This window comes from Sylvia atricapilla, chromosome Z, assembly GCF_009819655.1.
Source record: "Sylvia atricapilla isolate bSylAtr1 chromosome Z, bSylAtr1.pri, whole genome shotgun sequence".
NCBI classification, from domain to species: Eukaryota; Metazoa; Chordata; class Aves; order Passeriformes; family Sylviidae; genus Sylvia; species Sylvia atricapilla.
Window position 1 is genome coordinate 9,220,296 of NC_089174.1, and position 22,779 is coordinate 9,243,074.

At 45.2% G+C, this 22,779-nt stretch overlaps 3 protein-coding genes across 8 annotated transcripts in view; 2 read left to right on the forward strand and 1 right to left on the reverse strand.

The window, feature by feature from the left end:
* The window catches only part of PLS3 (plastin 3), a 51,391-nt gene extending 47,579 nt beyond the window's left edge, over positions 1-3,812 (forward strand). For all 6 annotated transcript variants that reach the window (XM_066339719.1, XM_066339724.1, XM_066339722.1 and 3 more), the window contains exons 14-16: positions 843-966; positions 1,540-1,664; positions 2,486-3,812. In XM_066339719.1, the coding sequence (XP_066195816.1) occupies positions 843-966; positions 1,540-1,664; positions 2,486-2,618 (382 nt within the window). In that variant the 3' untranslated portion in view covers positions 2,619-3,812. The remainder of the gene's footprint in view (positions 1-842; positions 967-1,539; positions 1,665-2,485) is intronic.
* A 2,825-nt stretch (positions 3,813-6,637) lies between these two features.
* Positions 6,638-7,924, reverse strand: LOC136373497 (nyctalopin-like). The gene has a single exon (XM_066338403.1). It carries the CDS (start codon positions 7,922-7,924, stop codon positions 6,638-6,640), a length of 1,287 nt encoding a protein of 428 aa, XP_066194500.1.
* Positions 7,925-19,348: 11,424 nt separating this feature from the next.
* On the forward strand, positions 19,349-21,001 carry AGTR2 (angiotensin II receptor type 2). The gene has a single exon (XM_066339906.1). It carries the CDS (start codon positions 19,388-19,390, stop codon positions 20,516-20,518), a length of 1,131 nt encoding a protein of 376 aa, XP_066196003.1. The 5' UTR covers positions 19,349-19,387; the 3' UTR covers positions 20,519-21,001.
* The last annotated feature ends 1,778 nt before the right edge of the window (positions 21,002-22,779 follow it).

A 22,779-nucleotide genomic window follows, 5' to 3' on the forward strand; every position in this document is an offset into this window, starting at 1 on the left:
CATGTGAAACTTGTGAATGGAGTACAGAATTTGGGAAGTTTCTTCCATGAGAGTGCTGCAGCACCTGGAACAGCTCACCCAGAATGTCTGTAAAACCTCTGTCCTTTGGGGGTGTCTGAGAAAAACCTGGAAAAAATTGTGACAGAGCTGCACATAGGAGGCTGGAGCAGGCACCTCTGGACAGCCTGTTCGTGGACTTGTGATCATCCTGTGACAAGGATCACCTCTCTCTCTCACCTGCTCAAGTCTGGTACAGAGCAGGAATGTTATAAAACTTTTATGTTCTGATTTTTAATTGGAAATTGAGAGGGAAATGTTCTGGGGCTGCTTTATATCCTTCTTTTGCATTGGAGTGGGGGAAAGAAGAAACTTAGTAACAGATTAAATTGATCTTCCTGTTACCTAGTTCTGAAGAATTATAAGATTATGCCAGTATATGTCTGGAAAAAAGGTGCATTGTAGCTCCTAATTTGACATCAGAGGTCTGAATGCCAATTCCCAAGGTGTAATCCACACTTTTTATGTAATGTGTTACCCCCATTGGAGCAAATGCTCAGTGATCAAACAGTTTAAAAAGTGTCCTGAGCCCAGGCAATTTCATGAGCTCCTATTAAAGGACATGAAATGCTAGAAAGACTAAATGCTTTAACAGAAATCACACTGAAATAAGATACATGGTTCTTTCTTTTTGCTAAAGGAGTTAAAACAAAACAAAAAACATGCCATGCCCAGAGCTGAGACTATGTAAAGACTTTCCAAGCTGTCATGGCTCATGTTGCATCCTGGCTGCATGGCTTTGTCCAGGCTCTCTGCCTAATCTTGTTCTCTCTGCTGCTTCTCAGGTACACGCTGAATGTCCTCGAGGACCTGGGTGATGGTCAGAAAGTCAATGATGACATTATAGTCAGCTGGGTGAACCAGACACTGAAAGAAGCTGGCAAGTCCACCTCCATCCAGAACTTCAAGGTGCAGGTTCCCTTCTTGCCTACAAAAGGAGACGAGTACTCAAATTTTTTTTCCTTGGCTGGAGGAACAGCAGGGGCATCTTAGAAAGGAGTTTAAACAGGACAGTGTTCAGTCTGTGCTGGGAACAGAGTGGCTTCAAGCTGCAAGATAGGAGACTGTTTAGGACTGCCCATAGTGAAGAATAGTGTCAGAGGAGGGTGTGGTCAGGATCTGGGGCAGAGATGGGAGTTGAGGTGCTGGCAAGCAAAGGTGCTGGAGCTGGTGTGCATGTGGAGGTGAGCATTGTGCCTTGGGCTGTGCTCAGCAGGGCAGAGCTGCTGCCTGCACAATGATTACTTCTTTGGATTTTCAGAGTACTTGCAGTAAATTGGAGTAATAGTACTGTATTATCACCAAAGGTGAGGCAGCAGTTTGGTTCTCCCTCTGGTCCACCTGGGAATATTCACTAACCCTGCTGCTTTGAAAAGGCTTGTTTAAAACTTCTTTGGTTGCACGTTGCAGCAGAATTGAGGTGAGAATTATGCTTTAAGGATTGGGCACTCATCTTTACTTCTGTTTCCCTCTATTCTCTAGGACAAGAGCATCAGCACAAGCTTGGCAGTTGTGGATTTAATCGATGCCATCCAGCCTGGTTGTATCAACTATGACCTAGTAAAGACTGGCAACCTATCGGAAGATGACAAGCAAAATAACGCTAAGTAAGTTTTCTCTCTCAGAAGCTGTTTTACATTCATAGAGGGCCCATTCAATGTGCTGGCCTCAAGCTGCAGGTGTTTTGACCGCTGTTTATTGATGTGGTTTTCAGTCTCTTTTGGCACAGTGCTCTTTACTCAGGCAGCACTTACTGAAATGGAGTTGCTATCCTTGCCTGTGACGCTGGAGGGAGCAGTTGGCTGAGCTCTGGCTTGCTGAGAGAAATACAGAGCAGCTCTGGCAGTTCTTGCCAGCAATACTCTATTTCTCACCTGTTTGTTCAGGCATTTGAAGTGTTCAGCTGGTGGCTCAGAGTTTTGAAAGGGAACCCTTGTACGTCTTATGTCTTGTTGAATCATCACAGATTGTCAAGTTTAAAGTATGCCTATTAAAACGTGCCTTTGAAATGTGTGTTCTGTGACTGTTCTGCAGTGGCAGAATGACAGCAAAATTTCTGGCAGATAATAGTCTCGGTTCGTTATTCATAAGGAGCAAAGAGAAGAGGAAATGTTACATGATTAATCCTTCATTATATATGCTATTAGCCCTAACAAATATTAATTAAGATTCTTTTTTATCAGTCAGTAAAGCGGACTTGACGTTCAAAGGTCAGTTTGCACATTAAAAACCCTTTACTGTGGTAAAGGAAAACAGTGAAAGATGAGAAGAACTTGTAAAACAAAAGGATGTGGTGTGATCAAACTGTTCGACATCTTGAATCTTAATAAAGAATACGTGAAATTTGTTGAATGGGGAAGTTGATTTGACTTGTTATTTGCTGGTAGCAGTCTTGGTCCTGACAACTTCCTCTTTCCATTGTGAATAGGTATGCTGTGTCCATGGCAAGAAGAATTGGTGCCAGAGTTTATGCTCTTCCAGAAGATCTTGTAGAGGTGAAGCCAAAGATGGTCATGACCGTGTTTGCCTGCCTGATGGGCAGAGGAATGAAGCGAGTATAAAGGGGATAATCTATGTAAAGAAAAAAAAAAAAAAAAAATCAAAATGCAACAAAAACCCAACCTGCCACCCTGGGTGCATGAGTAGCAGATGAGCTGTGACCACGTTGAAATGCTGTTGGCCTTGGAACTGTTGAAGTTCAAAGGACGTTGTTTTACTTTGCAAGACAAATTTATCAAAATTCTCAGGGGGAGGAGTTTTAACCAATAGACGTACTCTTTTCCCAATGGAAAGTTTGACTTATCAAGAGCTCACAGAAATGCATTCATAGCAGACCTACATCTTGCAATATTTCTCTGGAGCTGTTTTCACTCCATTGTCTCTCAGATACTTGACGTGTGATTTTTTTTTTTACCCTTGAGGGCCATTAGGTGGTTGGTATGAGCTGTAATGGAAGCAAATCTAATTTCTGTCTGCAATACACTTTAATTTCTATCATACAGTCCAAGCATATTTTAGGTTTGACCACATCCTTAATTTTGCAAATAACGCTACAGTACAAGTTGGGACCTGCAGGCCAGCTCGCAATGCTAAATGAGAAATATGTAATTAGGAAGATGTACTTCCTCTGGTATTCTTTGTACATGGTGCTTTTTTGTACATCTAACTATTTTGATTACTTTACAAATAAAGCATTGCAGTTTTTTTTCTCTTGCTACTTATAAAAAGGGTTTTTTTGATTTGTTTGTTTTTTAAGGTTATACCTTAATATGATAATACCACCATCCTTGGACCTCTTCCAGTAACATATAATCATGTTGCTGATGGCTTGGTTACACCTGAGAATGGAAGTGAATGCATTTTTGTATGCATCTTGGTTCAGTTCTGTGCACCTAGAAAATAATTTGTACAAAAGTCTGCATGAAAACTACAACTTTTTTATTTAAAATACTGTTAGATACAAAACTATACTACTTTATGGGGATCTTTTATGCAGGTAAGAGGCAAATAGTGTAAACAGCAGGGTTCAATAAAGTGAACAGCAAACATGCTGGAATATAAGATTATTTTTACAGATAAATGGAAGGAAGCATTGTTGCCAAAGAATGAAGATGCTGTATCCGTAGGATTTAATATTCTCTTGCTTTGGCAAGCTGTTTGCTATATTTTGAGATCATATTGCTATTCCAAGCTATTCAAAGTGATGTAATACGGTGGCAAAGCATTAGTTGAAATAAAAACATTTAAATAATAAATGCTTCTCTCGTTATTTGCGCTGACCCAGCACAGCAGCCTGTCTTCACTTGCAGTTCATACTTCTGGGCTGCAGTGCCACACACACAATCTTTCTTCATCTTTAATGGCCTGATGTAAATCTGATGATAGGTGCTGGTCCTTTCAGAGAGTGTTGAGGGGTTGGTGCTGCTGGCAGCACAGCAGGGAAAGGTCCCTTAGAGGCAAAGTTTGAAGCAGAAGCTTCTCTATTTCTGTGCCCAGGGGGCTTCAGAGATGCACATTTTGTATGAGGGCTAATTGAGTGAAATTAATTACAAAATTAAAATTAATTAAAATTAATAATTACTTTTGGTATGTGCAGGAGGTGAAAAAAGGGCAGGTGAAAAGGAGGGATTTGACAGGGAGCTGAAGAGGGGCTGGGGCACCTGGGAGGAGATGAGCAGGAGCTCTGCCTGCTGCGACAGCACTGGCTGGGAATGCTCCCTGCTCCCAGTGTGGAGTGTCAGCAAACCACCCCAGGGATTCCCTGCATGAAGCCTTGTGCAGAGCTGGCTGAAAACTTTCCACTGGTACAGTTTTTTTCACAAGAAAAGTATATTAACAAAGCTTCCCACAGGAAATTGCATGTTTTCACTCAAGATGGAGCGATATACCGTAAGTCGAGGCACGGCCATCTCACTGAAACAGTGTTCTGGTGATTTATGGCACTGGCTGGGGGCGTGGAGTAATTTAAGTCAAAATTCCTGGACTTTGGAAGTGGCCACGTGCATCTGTCCTGTCTTGCCTCTTTTGCCTCCTGGTACCAGGTTAAAGGGGGAGAAATGGATACTATGACAATTACAGAATGGGAATTACAGAATGACAATTACTTGTGCTGGATGTATTTAAGAAAGAAAAATTTGGTGTCCAAGCAAAGCAGATCTCTCACACTGAAGGTCTAGTGCAGAGCAATCAGGACAAAATCCAGTGCTTTCTCTCCCGAAAACACTCTTAACTATTTGAAAACCTGCTTGTTTGTTTTGACACAAACACACTTAAAATTTCCAACACAAAATGCAAACTTTAGCACATTTCCTTCCTCCTGCAACTCTTTTTTCTCTTTAATATTTAATTACTTGTTTGCATTTGTACTTCGTTTTGCTTCTTCAATTACATGCTTTTTCTTTCCAAGGTTTTTTAGCTTGTCAGCTTTGTTCATAGTGAATTCTTTTTTAAGCAGTTGGACATGCTGCTTCTCTTGTTGTCCTTACCCTTAATCTTAAGGTCCTCCTTCAAATGTCTCTGCAAGCCCAGACTGCCTTCTCAGGGCCTGTGTTTTCTGGGTTTTTTCTTGTATTCCTTGCAAGATTCATTTTTGGTGGATTAAAAATGTAGCCACACATTCTACCTGAGCATACTGTGTATAACTTGTTAAATATTTCTATAACTTGTTATCATAGTGTAGAGGAAGCAATTTAGTTGTGCTTCTGTTACTGTTTAATGAGGTGGTGGTATAAAAGTGGAATGAGTATTTTCTCAAAGTGTTCAGAGAATGCAAGGTTCTTGTTCATATAAATTTTTCACCAATTTCTATAATTCAGTGGAAAAAATCGAATCTTTTAGGGACTTAAGAAATTGCTGAGGTTGGCTTTGTTTGCTTTTTTGCTTCTGCCTTTTTCTATTGCAGCTTGATAGAGAGAAATGCAAAAGCAAGAAACCAGCTGCAGTTTTTTTTTTTCCTACTATTTCTCAAAGTATGTGAAGCTGAGGAAAGTGAGGATGGTGAAACAGCACAAAAATGTGAGCAAAAATTTATTGTATTGACAGTTAAATACTTTGCACGAACCTAATCACAAATATAACAAGCATGTGTGGTTTTGTTGTGAAGCCCCACTTGGTCCCTTCCCTGGTGTAACAGCAAGGGTTGGTCCTGCTCTACACTTCATGGCAGGTTTCCCATGTCAAATTGTGCTGGTTTGTTTGTTTTCAGCCCTAAACAAGGGTCTATTTCTCTCTTATCAGCTTGGGATAATTCCTCTAAGGACAGGGACAAATGTGGTGTGTCTGGGACACATTCCGTTGCTTCCTTCTGCGAGCACCAAGTAAACACTGGATAAGGGTTTTTAATATACCTGCTCAAATGGAAAATTCCGTTTGGGAGGACGGAGAAGGCTGATCTGTGTCTCCCAGCAGCTGAAGGGAGGCAGACTGGGGGCATGGCACTGCAATTGTGCTGTGACAGAGCTCCTTGGTGGCATTCAGGAAGACACAAATTATACAGACCACCCCTGAGACAAATTACCTCTTTGCAGGGGTAAATGCAGAGCCACCTTCAGTGCTGTGAGGAACAGCTGAGTGGTAAAATATTTTACACGGTGGTGATTTGCCTACTCCTCCGACACTGTTTCACATTCTGGCAGCGGAGATCCCCACGTGCATGCTGTGGGAAGGTACCACATGCTCACAGCAATGCTGATGGACTGGGCCTTTTCTAAGAGCTCCAGATGTCCTGGAGCACATGCACTTTATTCCTATTTCAGCAATACTCACAATATGCCCATTGGGAAGGTAGCCCCTCCCAGGGAGGTCACACCGGCTGTGCTGAGTTGGGAAATGGGGAGGACATGCTTCCCAGCCCCACATCACCAGCACAAGCCCCAGCCCTGAACTTGCCAATGTGAGCATTTGCATTGAATTTGGATGTTAGCATTTCAGATTAGAGTATTGCGCATGAACGAAATAATTTATTCCTACATAATAAAATCCCCATATTTCCATATAAAATCCACTTGTCATGAAAACCATTGTTCACAAACGAATTTCAAGAAAATAAATAAGTAGCCTCCACTTTACAATTGAAACCCCATTAAAACGTGGCCACCACGGTGCCCCATCCCCTCTCGTTGTACCATGTGTGGCAGGCCAGTGCCAGCAGGATGAGCTGGCCGGGCAGGGCTGGGGGCTTGGGAGCCACGCTGGTCCCAGCCACCCTGCACTTGTCTTCAGTGGCCAGCTCCAGTGGCAGGGTGCAGTCCCCCAGGTCCCCAGGGCGGGGCTGCTCTGGTGCTGTTGTGTTGGGAGGGCCGGGGAAGGCGCAGTCCAGCCCCTCGATGACGGCGCGGCGTGCGGCTGTCCAGCGCCAGAACCAGAGCAAGCTGCAGTCACACCTCCAGGGGTTGTGGGACAGGAACACGTACTTCAGCTTGGTCACTTCGGCGAACAGGCGCACGGGCAGGGAGCTGAGGTTGTTCCTGCTCAGGTGAAGGAAGTGCAGCTTGTTTAGGTACGAAAAGGCGGAGTTGGAGATGGAGGAGATCTGGTTGTTGTTCAGGTACAAGTTTCTCAGGTTGAGCAGCCCTCGGAAGGTGCAGTCGACAGCAGTGATTCTGTTGGCTTCGAGGTGCATAGTCTTGAGCTGGATCAATCCTTCAAAAAGCTGATTAGGCAAATCAGTGATGAAGTTGTGTCCTAAATTTAACATGCCCAATCTGAGAAGCTTTGCGAAAGCTCCATTTTGAATGATCCATATCCGATTCTTCCTGAGATTCAGATCGTACAGGGCTTCCAGGTCCTTCAGGGAATCTCTGCCGATGGCTTCTATGTGATTGCCTTCCAGGGACAGCCGCGTGAGGCTGGACAGGTTCCTAAAGGCTTGTGGGACATACCGCATGTTATTGGAGGCTAAATCAAGCCTTTCTAAAGAAGGCAAGTGTGAAAATAGAAGTGGGTGGATTTCGAAGATATTGCAGTGGGACAAATCCAGGCTGATGAGGTTTAATAGTCCTCTGAAAGTGTTTGCGTGCAGGTAGGTGAGGCGTGAGTTCCTGCTGAGGTGCAGCTCTTGCAGCCTGCTGAGAGCGTGGAAAGTTCCTGGGGTCAGGAAAGTCAGATTGTTCCCATCTAGCCAGAGGCTGTGAAGGAAAGTCAGGTTTCTGAAGGTATTGGTGTTCAGAATCCGCAAATAATTGTTGGAGAGGTTTAGAGAGATTGTGGATGCTGCTATTTCTCCAGGCAGGGTTTTCAGTCCGGCTCTGTTGCAGAGGATGGTCTCTTCAGGTGTACATTTGCACATGCTTGGGCATGGATTGGAGACATTCAGACTCAGCCCAGCCTTTGCTGCACAAGTAAATATAAATATAACGAGAAAGAACATGACCAGCCACACATCAGCCACAGCACCTAATACCTGATGGATAGTAGAGGAGGCAAGAAAAAGAGCATGTACCTTTTGGGCAGGTGAACCGCGGGCATGGCAGGGTCAGTTGGACTGTGCACTGTGAAAATAAATCAGCTGGTTCCTCCTGCTGCAGCCGTGGGGGGATTAAGTGTTTAGGCACGTCAAAGCTGATTAAGCATCACCCTGAGCGGCAGGGAGACTTCTCAGCCCAGCATCATACTCTGATAGTGGTTTTTCCCACCTCCTGCCCTCTGCAAACAGCAACAGGTAGCAGACTTCCCCTGGCAGCTGTCTCAGAGAGACTGCTGCTTGTGGGTTATCACCATTCTCAGAGTCTGCTTGGCAGCTGGATCAAAAAAAACTGTTCTGGGAGGAATTCTGTGATTTTCTCCAGCTTCAGCAAAGGCAGTAGAAGGTGGCTCTGCCATCCAGGTGTGAGATCAGGGATGTCACCCTGGTGTGGCTGCATGCACTGACATCTGCTCCAGGGTCAGGGAAATGCGGCTGTGACCAAGCCCTGAGCACAGCCTTGGTGATGGCTGTGAGTCCTCTGCAGTGAGATGGGAGACTGCCAGGAGCTGTGCAAGCCTCATGTTCTCTGACAGCTGGGAAAGCACAGGGCAGTGCTGTGTCCTGGCAGTGCCTCTTCTTGGGATAAGCCCTGAGCCAGCTATGAGTGGTGAAAGATGAACCCTCTGGTTGAAACATGGAGCACCCCAAGGGCATGATGTCCTTCCCTGTCTCTAGCAAGTCTGAAGATGCCACTGAGCAACTGGAGCTGGACTTGGGTCCTTAAAACTCTGTGTCCTTTCCCCTGCCCTATTTTTCGTCCTGTATGCACACTGCAAAGGGAAAGTGCATTTGGGAGCCTGATTGATGAACTCAACAGCCAGGGATCAGCAATCTCCAGACTGATCATTCTGCAGGAGGACCAGACCCGGGGCTTGCAGCTGATGTGTCATTAAGCCAGCCAGTGACACAATTTATGCTCTGGTTTTTTATCATTCTTTTAATTTTTTTTCCCCACTTCTTTCTGCTGGAGTTCTCATGTATTCTGATGTGCTTGAAGCACCTTTTGTCAGCCTCCTGCCTTCCAGTGCATTTCCTTGCTCTAAAATTCTTGGTCTGTCTCAGCCTTTTTTCCTTTTTTTTTTTAATGTTTTACAAGACTGGGTTTCTTTCTCTTCCCTGTTCTGCCAGCTCTGTCCAGACAGCGGCTAACCCCCAAATATATAGCATTCCCAACAGTAAGTGTGACCTGGACAAGTTTGAAGCTCTGTTGTTTTCTCAGCAGAAGCAGATAATGTTTCCTGTGCTGTTAAATCACTATGTTGGCTTCAGCTAGTTCTGTTTTCTTCTTCATTTTTTCAAGCAACAGTCCCCTGAGGAACAGCTTCTCCCTAGAAGCTTGGCCAGGATGATCATGTTGTGCAATGGAGACCATCTTCCAGCTGTAAACAACATCACTTATTTAGTTAGACAGGCTTTGGTGCAGTGTTACTGGGGGCCAAAATCTGGTTTCCACCAAGAGCAGCAGTGCTGGCACCATGCCCGGGGGCTGGTCTTGGGACTCCCAGAGGAAGGTGGAAACGTGCATGGCTCACCCCATCCAGCTGATTGTTTCTGAGCTCAGGCCAAAGGTTTTGGTGAGTGAATCTATGTTTTCTGCTCATTTCCTGGCTCAGCTTGGACTGCTCCTTTGAGGACATCAACTTGGAGGGGTGGCCTGCTGCTGGGATCTGCAGCACAGCTAGGAGTATCCATCACTCTGTGACTTTGTCACTGCAACCCTGTGAAGGAGACAGGTTTCTGTTGATCTCTGTGCACGTCAAGTGAGCTGCACCTTGAGAATGCTCTTGTCTTCGGCTGAAGTTTGTAGCTCAGGCTGAAAGAGATGGATCTCTTGCTCAGGTGTCCCTTTTGTTCTACACAGGCTTTATTTCTGGTTGTAACTTTTTATTCTATACAGGCTTTATTTCTGGTTGTAATTCTGGTTGTAATTCCAGCAGTGTTACCATGTTCTAGCTCTTAACTAAGCTTAGTTACAGTGCTCTCTGTAGCTCTCCTTGACTTTATGTTGGAAATTTTCAGACCTAAGGCATGCAGCTCTTGGAGCCTATTGCTGCCAGATGTTGCTTAACTGGGCTAAAACACTGTGGTGGAACAGGATCACACAGCTGCAGAACATTTCCTTGCTTTAGAGCCTGTAGGGCCAAGGAAACCCATAAGCATCAAAGTGACCAGATTTTTGCACTTTATCACAGGTTTGGCAATTCCAGTTTCTCCCTGTAAAGATTCCACAAAGCATGGAGGTGGGGTGGCAGTTGCCTTGCCAGGACCTTGGCTGTGGCTGCCTGACCTTGCTGATGGCAGCTCTGGTTGCATCTGCCCTTGGGGTTGAAGCAGTGCAGTAGTATGCCAGCACTCAGCACTGTAGAGAGCTAAACTTTGCTGGGGGATGAGTGCTTGTGCAGAAGTGGCCACAGGAATGTTCCCCTTCTGCTGCAGTGGCCAGTGCTCCTGTGCAGGAAATGCTCAGCATTGCCTGCCCATCTCCAGCTTCTTGAGCATCTCTAGTGCAGTCATTGCCATGCCAAGTGCTGCAGAGACAAGGTAAGGACATGCTCCTTGAGAAGAACTGACACATGAGTTTTTTCTCTACCTACCTTTTTAACAAACTTTCCCTTTATGGCCCCTTCAAATATTAACACCCTGCTCCTGGGTTCTCTTTTCCAGGCTCAGCTTTGTGCTCCATGTGCAGGGATTTTGATTGTCTCACTCCATCTGCTTGGAGGGTTTCTAGAGTGCATCATGTGTTTTGGCTGAGGTGGCTCATCCACCCAGCTTCGATGGAAAAGCTGAACCACTGCAGGTCTTCTGTTAAAATGTATTCCACCCACCACATGACCATGGTTGTGTTTTTGTCTTTTTGTCAGTCACTGATTTATCTGACATCTGGGATTTATAGCCCAGCACATCCCCTTCAGAAATTGTTTATAGCTGATGTCAAGAGCCTTGCCTAATACTGTAGATTTTAAGGAGATTAATTCTCTTTAGAAGATTGAGGCATCAGGCAAAACATCTACTTTGGGATGGTTTTGCTGTTCTAATAAGTTAAAAGAGCAAGGTTTGCTTTCTTTAAACTTTTTGTTGGGAAAAAGTGGAATGAGTAGAATCACTTAATAGCTTTGTTGGTTAAAAGATTGACTAAATAAGGTGGAATACGCAAATGTCAGGAGTAATCTGACACTTCCACAGCTTTATCTCACTGTAAACTCTCATGTGTACCTTAGTATCCTTGGTACATAAGAGAAATTTCTTGTAAAAAAACTCTTAAAAAGTGGGAAAACTGTTTGCAGCGCTTATAGTTCAAAATAGCAAAGGGAAGAAGGTTTTTATTTTTAAAATATCTCTGGAAAGAGACCCTGTGGGTGCTCTGTAACTCTATAAAACTTTTGACACTTTTCTAACTCTTCCTGAATATCATCTTGAGACCCTAAAAAGAAATGTGAAGCATTCTCCCACATCCTTTATGAGCCAGGCTATATATAACTATATTAGTACGAGTAGAGTAGAAGTTAGGAGGGAACTCTCCCACAAGCTATGGGCACCAGTGTCTTGACTTCTGCTGCTCATCACAGCAACTGGTTTGAGAGAAGTGAGCAGGAGAAAATTACCTGTGATGATAAATTATGGAAGCTGACTGTTGTGATTTTGATTGTGAAGGGTTCCTGTTGTGATCTCAGTTGCTGAAATGCTGTGTTTTGCCACTGATCCTGCTATGGCCATTAAGGACCCTGTGCATGTTTTTGGCAAGCCCTGGAGTCTGGTGGTTTATCTGCGTTGGGGGGCATGGCTGGGAGCTGTGCAGCACTCAAGAATGGAGTTTTGACCAAATCCTGCTGCTTCCAGCAAGAGCAGGCATGCCCCAAGGAGAGGCAGTGGTGCCAGAGTGTATGTGCACTCCCTGCCTTTAATAGCAATGGGTGCAGCTTGTTTTCAAAATCACTTATGTGCTTGTTTTCTTTACTAATTTTAGTAGCTTGTAAAATGCTTACAGCCAATAATTGGAACAAACAATGTCTTGGAGGATAACCTCAATCCTGGCAGTGCTATTGGCTGGACACAACCATTTCTCATAAAATAAATGCTTTGGCTAAATTTTCTGCATGCTGGAGGTGGAAAGGGCATCCCTCTTCCCTCCCAAATGCCTCTGTTACACTCTCTGAACTGCTCCAAAACTGACATCTTCCAGCACAGAAGGTCTGTTCAATGGGACAAAATATTCTCAGAGTATCTGATGGGCCCTGTCTGGGTAGCTTTGTGGTCACTGCTCTGCTGCTGTGAAGTGAAAAAGCAGGGTCTTTTTTTTTCCTGTGCAGGAAGTACTCAGCATTGCCTGTCCAGCTCCAGCTTCCTGAGCATCTCTACTGCAGTTATTGACATGTGCTGCAGAGACAAGGTAAGGAAAAAACCTAACAACAACAACAACTACAAAATGTCCTTTCCCAGGCCTGCTTAGGTGTTCCACATGAAATCATAGCTCCAGCAGGGAGAGTGAAACACTCCCTGAGAGTGACCAAGGTTTTGCCTTTGAGAATGCTGGCAGTTCTCCTTTTTGGCCAAAACACTGGGTTTGCAGACACCCACTGCCAGAACTGACAGTGCTTCAGAGGTACCTGAGACAGTGCTAAGACCCAGAACTGAACCAGCAAGAACCATAGATGCTGGATGGGAATGGGAGTCGCTGCCTTGGCCTTCAACCTTCAAAGTCACTGCTCACAACTGCTCCCTTCCCTGAGCCCCCAGAAAGGATGGAAGCAATCAGCTTTCTCTGACAGAGTTCTCTGGGGCTGGGGAAAGGTGAGGTAGATTCTCCAATCTTACTTGCAGGAGTGAGCAATAAATCCCTGAAGAAACCCTTAAACAAACAAATGCAGGAAGGAGGAATGCTTAGAAAAGTTTATGGAATGCTGGGGGAACCCAGCTGCAGGCAGGATGGTTTTGGAGAGTGTGTGCAGAAGACCTGTTGTTTGGCATAGCACTCCCCAGAGTCACAGAATGTTCTGAGTTGGAAGGGACCCACAAAGATCATCAAGTCCAGCTCTTCCAGCCCATGCAGGGATCAAACCTGCAATCCTGACATTATTAGCACCATGCTCCATCCAGTTGAGCTAATCCCAGGGTCTGGAATGATGAAAATCATTGCCCTGGCATGACGTGCTGGATCCTCAACTCCTGCTGCCAGACCTGGGACCAGGGAGTCAGGGGATCCTGCTGTAAATCAACACCAAACACAGCCACAGTGATCTATGCTGGGTTATGCATCCTGGGAAGCACATTTATAAAAGATTTTCCCCCTCTTGCTTTCTCCAAAAGGAACAAATCAAGTTCATGAATAGAGTTTGCATCTGGATCTCACATTACTTTAAGCCTTTGGCAGGCTGGCAAGGTTTAGCCTCAAGGGGTGGCCCTGACAGGCTCCTGGCATAGTCAGGCTGATTGTTTGGAATATTCCATCCCTGACACCAGCACCTCCCTGCAAAATCCAAGACCTAGGACTTGGAGTGCATGGATCCTTTTTTTTTTTTTTTTTTTTTTTTTTTTTTCTCGGTTGATCAGAAGGTGCTATATGAATTGTGTATGGTGGTGGTTTGGGGTTTTTTGCATAGGATTTTTTTTTAGCGACTTCTGACACTTTTTGACCTCTTTAGGTGCATAGGATTGAGGATAGAAGGACTAAGGGCTGTATGTAAGTTAGCAGAAATTTCTTGCTCCTCTTGAACTGTGAATTTTTTAGTTGGTGTAAAAGACATATTTAAAATCCTTCCCCAAATCCAACCCCCAGAAACCTCAAACTTTGACAAATTTAAAATCAAACAGGTCTTGTGTTGAAAACTGGCAGCTTTTGTAACTTTGCAGCTAGATGAGCAGTGAAAAAGCTCTGCCCTGTGCTGCTGGGCTCTGCTGCAGCAGATCCACATGCTGGATTTACCAGCCTGGCTGTGGAAAACACGTCCCACAAGCTCAGAGGCCATTAGCTCAACTGCAGCACTACGTGGCAGGAGGTTGTTTTGTGCATGGGCAACTTGGGCATCTGTTTCACAGCCCTAGAAGATGCTTAGAGAGAAAGAAAGAAATAGTGGGGGAAATACAAGACAGAGAGGTTTTTACATTAGTGACAGGAAGCTTTGCAGTGAGAATTTGGGATCAAGCAAGGAATCAGATGCACTGAGCATTTGCAGGGGGAAGAATAGGAGCAGGACTTGTCAAAGGGCAGCCTGAGCTATGACCCTCATTGCACTGAGTGCATATGGGGCATTTCTTCTCTGCAAAAGTCTCAGTTTTGTAGGCAAAGCAGAATAAACACAGTCAGTATCTGTAAGGATCAAACGTTGTGTGGAAAGGAAAACTTTATATGTAAGTGTAAACAGCTAGTGTTTGTTATTTTTGAAAAATAAACAACCCTGTGCATTTTTTCCTTCACTGGGTGTTTGCTGAGGAATGGAGGAAAACATTTTACCGATTGTTTGTGTGCAACTAGCAGCAAGGACTCCTGGCTGAGGGTGTCCTGGCATGTCTTGTTACCAAAAAAAATTAATAAATATGGTTTAGAGTGAGTGCTGGCATCATACAGGTCACTCACCAATGGGCCAGCAGCCCTGCAGACCCCAGGCAGGGTGCATACAGGGGAAATTGGTGGCAAAAAGGTACTAAGTCTCATCATGCAGCACTTATAGGATGGCCAGGATATCAGACCCAGCCAGCACAGGTTTAGGAGGGGTAGGCTGGGTTTGACCAACCTGATCTCCTTTTATGACCAGGTGACCTGCCTGGTGGATGCAGGAAGGGCTGTGGATGTTCTGCTTGGAGTTCAGCCAGGCCTTTGGCACTGTCTCCCACAGCACACTCCTGGAAAAGCTGCAGCCCACGGCTTGGACAGGAGCACTCTGTGCTGGGTTAGGAACTGGCTGGATGGCTGAGCCCAGAGAGTGGTGGGGAATGGTGCTGCATCCAGCTGGGGACAGTCACCAGTGGTGTCCCTCAGGGGTCTGTGCTGGGGCCAGCTCTGTTCAATATTTTCATTGACAACATGGATGAGGGTATTCAGTCTTTAATGAGTAAATCTGCAGTTGACACTGAGCTGGGAGCATGTGTTGATCTCTTGGAAGGTAGGAGGGCTCTGCAGAGAGACCTGGAACAGTTGGATGGATGGGCAGAGTCCAATGGGATGAAGTTAAACAAGTCCAAGAGCTGAGTCCTGCACTTTGGCCACAATAACCCCCTGCAATGCTGTAGGCTGGGGACGGTGTGGCTGGACGATGCCCAGGAGGAAAGGGACCTGGGGGGTTCTAGTCAGTAGCCGGTGCCCAGGTGGCCAAGGAGGCCAATGACATCCTGGCCTGGATCAGGAATGGTGTGGCCAGCAGCAGCAGGGAGGTCATTCTTCCCCTGGACTCAGCACTGGTGAGGCCTCACTGAGTGCTGTGTCCAGTTCTGGGCCCTCAGTTTAGGAAGGACATTGGGACACTTGAGCATGTCCAGAGGAGGCAGCGAGGCTGGTGAGGGGCTTGGAACACAAACCCTGTGAGGAACGACTGAGGGAGCTGGGGCTGTTCAGCCTGGAGAAAAGGAGACTCAGAGGTGACCTTATCACTCTCTATAACTCCCTGAAGGTTGGCTGTGGTCAGCTGGGGCTTGGTCTCTTTCACCAGGCAGCAACTGAGAGAATGAGAGGACACAGACTGAAGTTATGCCAAGGGAAATATAGGTTGGATATTAGGAAAAAAAATTCACAGAAAGAGTGATTAAATACTGGAATTGTCTGCCTGGGGACATGATGCAGTCACCATCCCTGGATGTGTTTAAAAACAGACTGGATGTGGCACTCAGTGCCATGGTTTAGGTGAGGTGTTAGGGCATGAATTGGACTTGAGGATCTCTTCCAACCTAGTCATTCTGTGAATCTGTGAAAAAGGTGCAGCTCTTCTCCTTTGCAGGAGGAGTCATGACTTTCTTCCAGTGTTTGCTCCAAGCACAGGCACTGTGTGCTTGCAGCCTGACAATCCTGACCATCGACTGTTTTGTCATCATGTCCTTGAAGCAGTAAATTACTGCACTCTGGTAAATAGAAATGCTGTGTGAAATTCCCTTTCTTTAAATAACTCAGTCTCCTTTTAGAACAGAAAATGCTAAGAACTGGACTTTGAATTATGAGGCAGATAAAGACAAAAGATGCCAAAGACACTTCTCTCTGCCTTGAATGTAGAACTCACCTCCAGGGGATGGAAGTATATAAGTTTGCTGGTAAGTTTTTCAACACTCTCTGAAGCTTTTTCTGGTCAAAGGCATAGCTAGGCTATGGTGAAACTGGTGAGACTGTTCTCCACAGCCTGCTCAGCCCTTGGTCCCCCTGAAGATGCTGTTAAGAAGCTGTTTTCCCTGTTCCATCTCTCCTCTGGGTCACTCTGGTGTAAAAAGAGCTGGTGACAGCTGTTATTTCTGGTGTGCTGCACTGCCCTGGAGCAAGGGCAGGCACTTCTGTTTCCCCAAGCCCCCACAGGTGGATACACCTTGCTACAAGGCTGTGCTGGTGTTCCAAGGATGGGATGTGCTTGAGTCCAGCACTGGCTGGTGATTGAGAGCCAGCCAGCAGCACCTGGGCAAAGGGAGTCATGACTGGCAGGCAGTCCAGTGCTTGCTTTCTGTCTGGCTCATGAAGCCTTGCTGGGGTGCACAGCACACATGCACCCAGTACATGGGCAGTCATTGCAGAGGAGATCACACTTAGGCATCAGGGCAAAATGATTAAGCCTATGGGTGCTTCCTTTGCCCCTGTACAGATCCTCTAGGATCTCCCTTGGAGCTCCTCCCAGGGAGAGGAGGCTAGGGCCAGGCACAGCATGGGATGCAAAGGAAGGAGCAGATGTAAAAACTCAGCGTTGTGTGAATGGGAGTTGGCATGAGCTTGTTTTGGTCATGTCCTACCTCAGTGCAGCCTCAGAACCAAGCCTGCTCTCAGGACATGTGGATTTGTCCTGCTGCCCTCCTCTGTCCCAGCAGTGTGCATGTCTTTGCAAGGAATAGGGCAGTGGCTTTCCTGTTCTAACTGGGAGATGGGATCAGCCCCCTTACACAGGCAATGCTGTTGTGAATGCAGTGATGCTCCTCCACTTTCTGTCTCTCTGTGTTCACTTTATATCAATTCTGCCAGGACTAATAGCCTATTTAATTCTCAAATTAAATGTTAGCTAGTGCTATGATTCCACAGACTGCATGGGAATCCCCCTGCCCTCAGAGATGCACAAATCTTTTTGTGGAGGCTCCCACATGTTGTGTGTGCACGTGGAGGGCAGAAAAGGGTTGTGTGTGGGTGTATCCTCCTGGCCCAAGAGTGCAGTAGAAAACCACAGGGATATTTTTGTGAATTTCCTTTTTCTTTCTTGCTTAATTTTTTTTTTCCCCTGGCTGTCGTGTTGCTCTCTCCTGATTTACTGCATGTGCTCACGTGGCCTTGGAAAGGGGGGTTCTCAAACTGTTTTGCTTCCAAAAGGAAAAGAAGCTGGCAGGCATTCATATTTCAGTTCTGGAGTTATGTAGGTTAAAGTCTCCCAGCGGGAAAAGGGAAGATATGAGAGAGCAGATTGCTGGTGGCAACACTCACTGGCAGGAAAACGGGAAAAAGGAGCACGGAATTCTAGAGCCGCATCCGGACGATTGTGAGGGTTGAGAGGTAGGTTTTCTGTCTGCTCTTAGAACATAATTTCCATTAATTCGATTCAATTTGTGCTGGAATGCCTTGTGGCTGCAGTAAGAGCAGGAATGAGTAGCTCAGAGCAGATCCTAAGGCACCAGTGGCTCATGACCAGAGCAAGGGAATGTGTTTGTCAATGAAACCTTGTTCTTTGTGATGCAGTACCAATAACTGTGGAGTGGTCCCTCTGGTCAGTGAGGTATGTACTGCTTTGTGACTAGTTCTGAGATTTCAGCTTCTGTATGTTGAAGTGAAGGGCTCAGGACATAAGAGTTCAGGGTGAAATGGGATTCCAGACCCTCTCTGAATATTTGTGTTCCCAAAAAAAAAAGCTTTCATTTCGTTTAGGACCTGTTTGAGCCCTGAACATGGGGTTATGATCAACTATTTGTGACTTTAAATACCAGCACTCTGCAGAAATTCCCTGGCTGAATTTTCACTGGTGAGACAGTATATTCAAGATTAAAATCTTGTCAGTATATCCAAGGCATATTTTGCATTGAGCAAATGATAAGCAACTGTACATTAAACTGTTAGTACAGAAAAATATGTTTGAAATGATCAATTGCCTTCTCTTACATGAGAGATCATTACCCAAATCTGTTGTCATGGTGAAAACGACTGTTATTTTTAGGACTCCCTGAGAATTCTTAAATGCTCAACTGGCGCCACAAAAACTTAATTAAAAATTAATTGTCTCTTTCTAGTATGTAAAATAAAATACTTTGGTATGATATCTTCTTCATTGAATTAAAAACTCTTAAAGTTTGCAAAATGTCCTGCTCAGAGTGCAGACACAAGCTGTTGAAATGCAACAAAGACAGATCTGTCAATTAACTCTCTTATTATAGCTGTTTTATGGCTGCATTTTCCTCTACTGAAATCCAGTCCTGATGTTTCTAAATGAATGGCACATAGTACTGTTAAATCCAGTGCCTGCAAGGACTTACTTATTGCTTGTGACTACATTGAAATTATCTCTTTTACTGTTCTGATTAAAGCTGTTGTGAGGGAAGGAGATGCAAATATGTTTCAGTGAATGACATTTTGCAGAGACCCTTCAGTGTCTTTATGTCCAGCCCTGTGAATTGGGAAAAAAAAAAAAAAAATCACAGCTTGCTTCCCTAATAGTCCTGTTAAAAGGCTGCTTTCATGCCTGTGGGGTCCCAGGAGACCCTCAGGTGTGACGAATCTATCTCCACCATTGACTACTGTCTTTTTATATTATTTTAACTGCTCAGAGTGCTGGAAATAGCATAAGAAAACTGAGAAAAAGGATCCTAAGGAGCTTCAGCATGGCCTCTGGGTCACAGAAGTTCCCAAAGTGTCTCCAGCTCCTGAGTCCATAATCCTTTTGCTCTGCTGGCCACAGAAAGCACCATCTGTAATCACAGATAAACCCCAGCTGCTCTTTTCTCTGCCAGGCTAATTAAAAAGTGCTGTGACCTCCTTAGGGCTAATTGTGTCCTGTCAGTGGGATGGAGGTAAGGAGTTCAGCAGGGCAGCTGGTATTTCAGCACTCAGCCTGCTGCTGTAACTTCAAATGGTTTTTATTTTATTGTGTCTGTGTGATTTCAGAGCTAAGACAGCTGCAGAGTGCATGCCTAACACATGGTCTCTGATCTGCAGGTGAGCAATGTGATAGTGCTGCCAGCCCATGAATTTCCTGAAGAAACTCTCTTTCCATGAGGATCAATATGCAGAGCAACTACTCCCTGGTTGTCACCACCAGTGAAAGTCCCCAAGTCCTGTCTACAGCACTGACAAACTCATCGGCCGCGTTGCTCTCGTCCCCTCCCTGCCCTCTTACCTCGTCAGATTATCAGTTTTCACTAATTCCAGCCCTCTTCTCTGCCGTTTTTGCCCTTGGCTTGGTTGGCAACAGTGTGGTGGTTGTGGTGCTCTGTCGTCACACTGGCCCCAAGACAGTGGCTAATATATACATTTTCAACCTGGCCATGGCAGACCTGCTGTGCCTGGCCACCCTCCCCTTCTGGGCCACCTACTATGCACAGGGATACAACTGGCTCTTTGGGTCTCTCATGTGCAAGATCTCCAGTTCTGTCCTGTGTCTCAATATGTTTGCAAGTATTTTTTTCATTACGTGCATGAGCGTGGACCGGTACCACGCCATTGTCCATCCTATTCACTCCCAGAGGAGAACTCCACAACAAGCTTATTTTGTGGCACTGGTTGTGTGGGGCCTGGCCTGTTTGTCCTCCCTCCCAACTTTTTATTTCCGAGACACTTACTATGTTGAAAGCTTGGAGGTCAATGCTTGCATTATGGCCTTTCCTGATGAGAACTATGCAAAGTGGTCTGTGGCAACTGCCTTCCTGAAGAACACCCTCGGCTTCCTCATCCCCTTGGCAGTGATCACCACTTGCTACATCTGGATCAGGAGGCACTTGCTTAAAGCACAGGAGTTTGGAAAAGGCAGGCAGAAGAGGGATAAAGTCCTAAAGCTGGTGGCTGCTGTTGTCATGGCCTTCCTGATTTCCTGGCTGCCATTCCATGCTTTGACATTTTTAAATGCTCTGGCTCACATGGACATCATCAACAGCTGTGAGGTGGTGGGGGTCATTGACACAGCACTGCCCTTCAGCATCTGCATGGCCTTTGCCAACAGCTGCATCAACCCCCTGCTGTACTGCTTCATTGGCAACCAGTTCCAGGAGAAGCTCCACCGCCTCTTCAAGAGAAGGGTTTATCAGTTCAACAGCCATCGGGAGAGCTCCTCTGCCAGGAAGGGCAGCTGCCCCAGAGATGCTGAAACCCCCATGGGCAAAGAAGGGGACCCTGAGTCTTTCCTGTAGGCACTAGGGTGTGTCAGTGCAGATGGATGTCCCTGCAGTGGTGACATTCCTGTGTCCTCTTCCCTTTGTTTTGTGACCCATTCGGTCACCAGCTGTTTGAAGGAGAATCTGTTTTTGTCATATATGGGGATATATTTCTCCTTCCTTTTTACAACAATAACTCAAGTTTTACACAGGGGGAAGGTTCTGACAAATAACTATATTGATGGCATTTTAAATATCAGCTTTATGTATGGGGAAATCAGGCAAGTGTTAAGTATAACAAAAGAAGTCTAAATATACTGAAGAACAATTAGACCATAGTTACAATTGCATAGGTGCTGAGTACTGTACCATAAACTGATTTCTTAAAAGAGATTCTCACTAGAGAATGTGTAAATGAAGCAGTGCAGATACTTCTGTACCTACCTGTAAGAAAATATTTTGACATTTATTTTGTATATTTTAATTTTTTAAAATAAATGGCTAGAGATGTACGTAAAATGCATCTTATATACATGTACTTCCAGCTTGCTTCAGCCTGGTATCCTGAAAATGTGTGGAGACATGGTTCTGCAGGCTGCCAAAGGTGTGAGGGTATTCTTGTGGGAAAGGGAAACCATGAAGTGCAGATTTTTGTACCTTTCTCATAGCAGGTAACATGTGCATAGGCTTTCTTTGATTCAGTGTGGCCACTTGTGACAAAAATGCTGCAGGAAGTGAACATGCAGTGTCCCACTGCTATGTGGGCATGCTGAACCCCACACACTGTCCAGCACTCTTTGTGGCAAAGACTTGCTTGCTGTGTGGACCTTTTGCTCTTTAAATGTCAGTTACTAATGTACATTTGGAGTACTGCATACAGAAATCCTGACTGACTCTGTCTTGTCACCCAGAACCAAAACCATGGTGTGAGTTTACCCATTTTAACTAAAGAATGAATGCAAAAAAAAAAAAGTGTTTGGGAAATACTGATTCTATTTTGAGATTGCTTTTGATGTTTATTTGAAATTTTATTCTTCTGGAGAGATAATGGTCCTCTTGGACCCTTTGATAGGCTCAGTCTAAAAGAGGAATCCATTAGCACTTTTTACCTGCAGGATGCCTGTAGGTTTTCCCCGGGGTGAGTGACCAAAAGACCATTAGTTTCAGGGAACTGTCTCTGATGAGTTACTCCTGAGGCTTGCATTCACAATTTTGATCCAGCTTTCAAGCCAGCCTCCCTGGAAGTCCCAACTGGCTGGAAACCATGGGAACCTGGTACAGGTTCACTTCTCTGGTAGGGTAGGGGTAGGTTTCTTCACTGGATTATACAAGAAATGTGGCAGTCTCAGGGTGGTGTGAGATGAAGTTTGTGCAGAACTTGGCAGAACACGGCCTGACCATAAGTAACCCCTCTCCCTGTCCTCCTTTGGTGTTCTGTAGTGGAGTATGTGGCTGGAGAGATGCTTATCCCTGAAAGTGGCAGAGCTGCTAATGCAGCTCCCCTGGAATGTTTTTGTTGAAAATGTTCCGAGGAGCTAATAGTGTTTGGGGCGCTAGATATTTCTGGAAGGACAAACTCTTAATTGCTTAGCAATGAGGACAGCAACCAGTTGTCCTACAGAAAAACAAACCAGCACACTTAGAAAATCACCAGGTGTTCCCGGCAGCAAACTCAGAGGGGTAATAAGCAGTTGCGGAGGATTTTTACCTTTGCTGCAATACAGGTCAGTGATGAACACAAGTGGGACATTAATTGATGTCTTTGGAGTCTGAAAACAAAAGCTAACCTGCACCATCTGACCTCTGTGGTACCTCTACTACAGCTGTACCTGTCCTAAGGGGAGGCACAGGCTGCACATTCTCTGCATGTCAGAGAAGTTGGACCTGCTAAAAAACAAGTGCTTAACAAGGACTGTGCCTTTTGCCTGGTGTGCAGACCTATGCTGATAGGGAATTACTACAGGAATCTGAAATCCAGTTGCATTTACAGCTATGAGAGGCTGGAGAAAATGAGAATAAAGCTTTCCTGAGGAAAGAGCAGCAATGCAGCATCTCCCACTATTGTGGGACAAACTCAAGTTTGGCTGCTGGAGGGCAAGGATTGATAAGCACTTGCAGGAGCTGAGACAGCTGCACCCAGTATCACTTTCTTAGAAACAGGAAAATAAAAAAAGAGAGTATTAAATGTGAGGTGAACTGAGAGGGGAGGAAAATTCTTTCTTTCAAAAAGTTTCAAAAGAAATCTACCCTGAAGGTCGTATTCTGCAAGAGTGACAAACTGAGTGACCCCAGTGTGA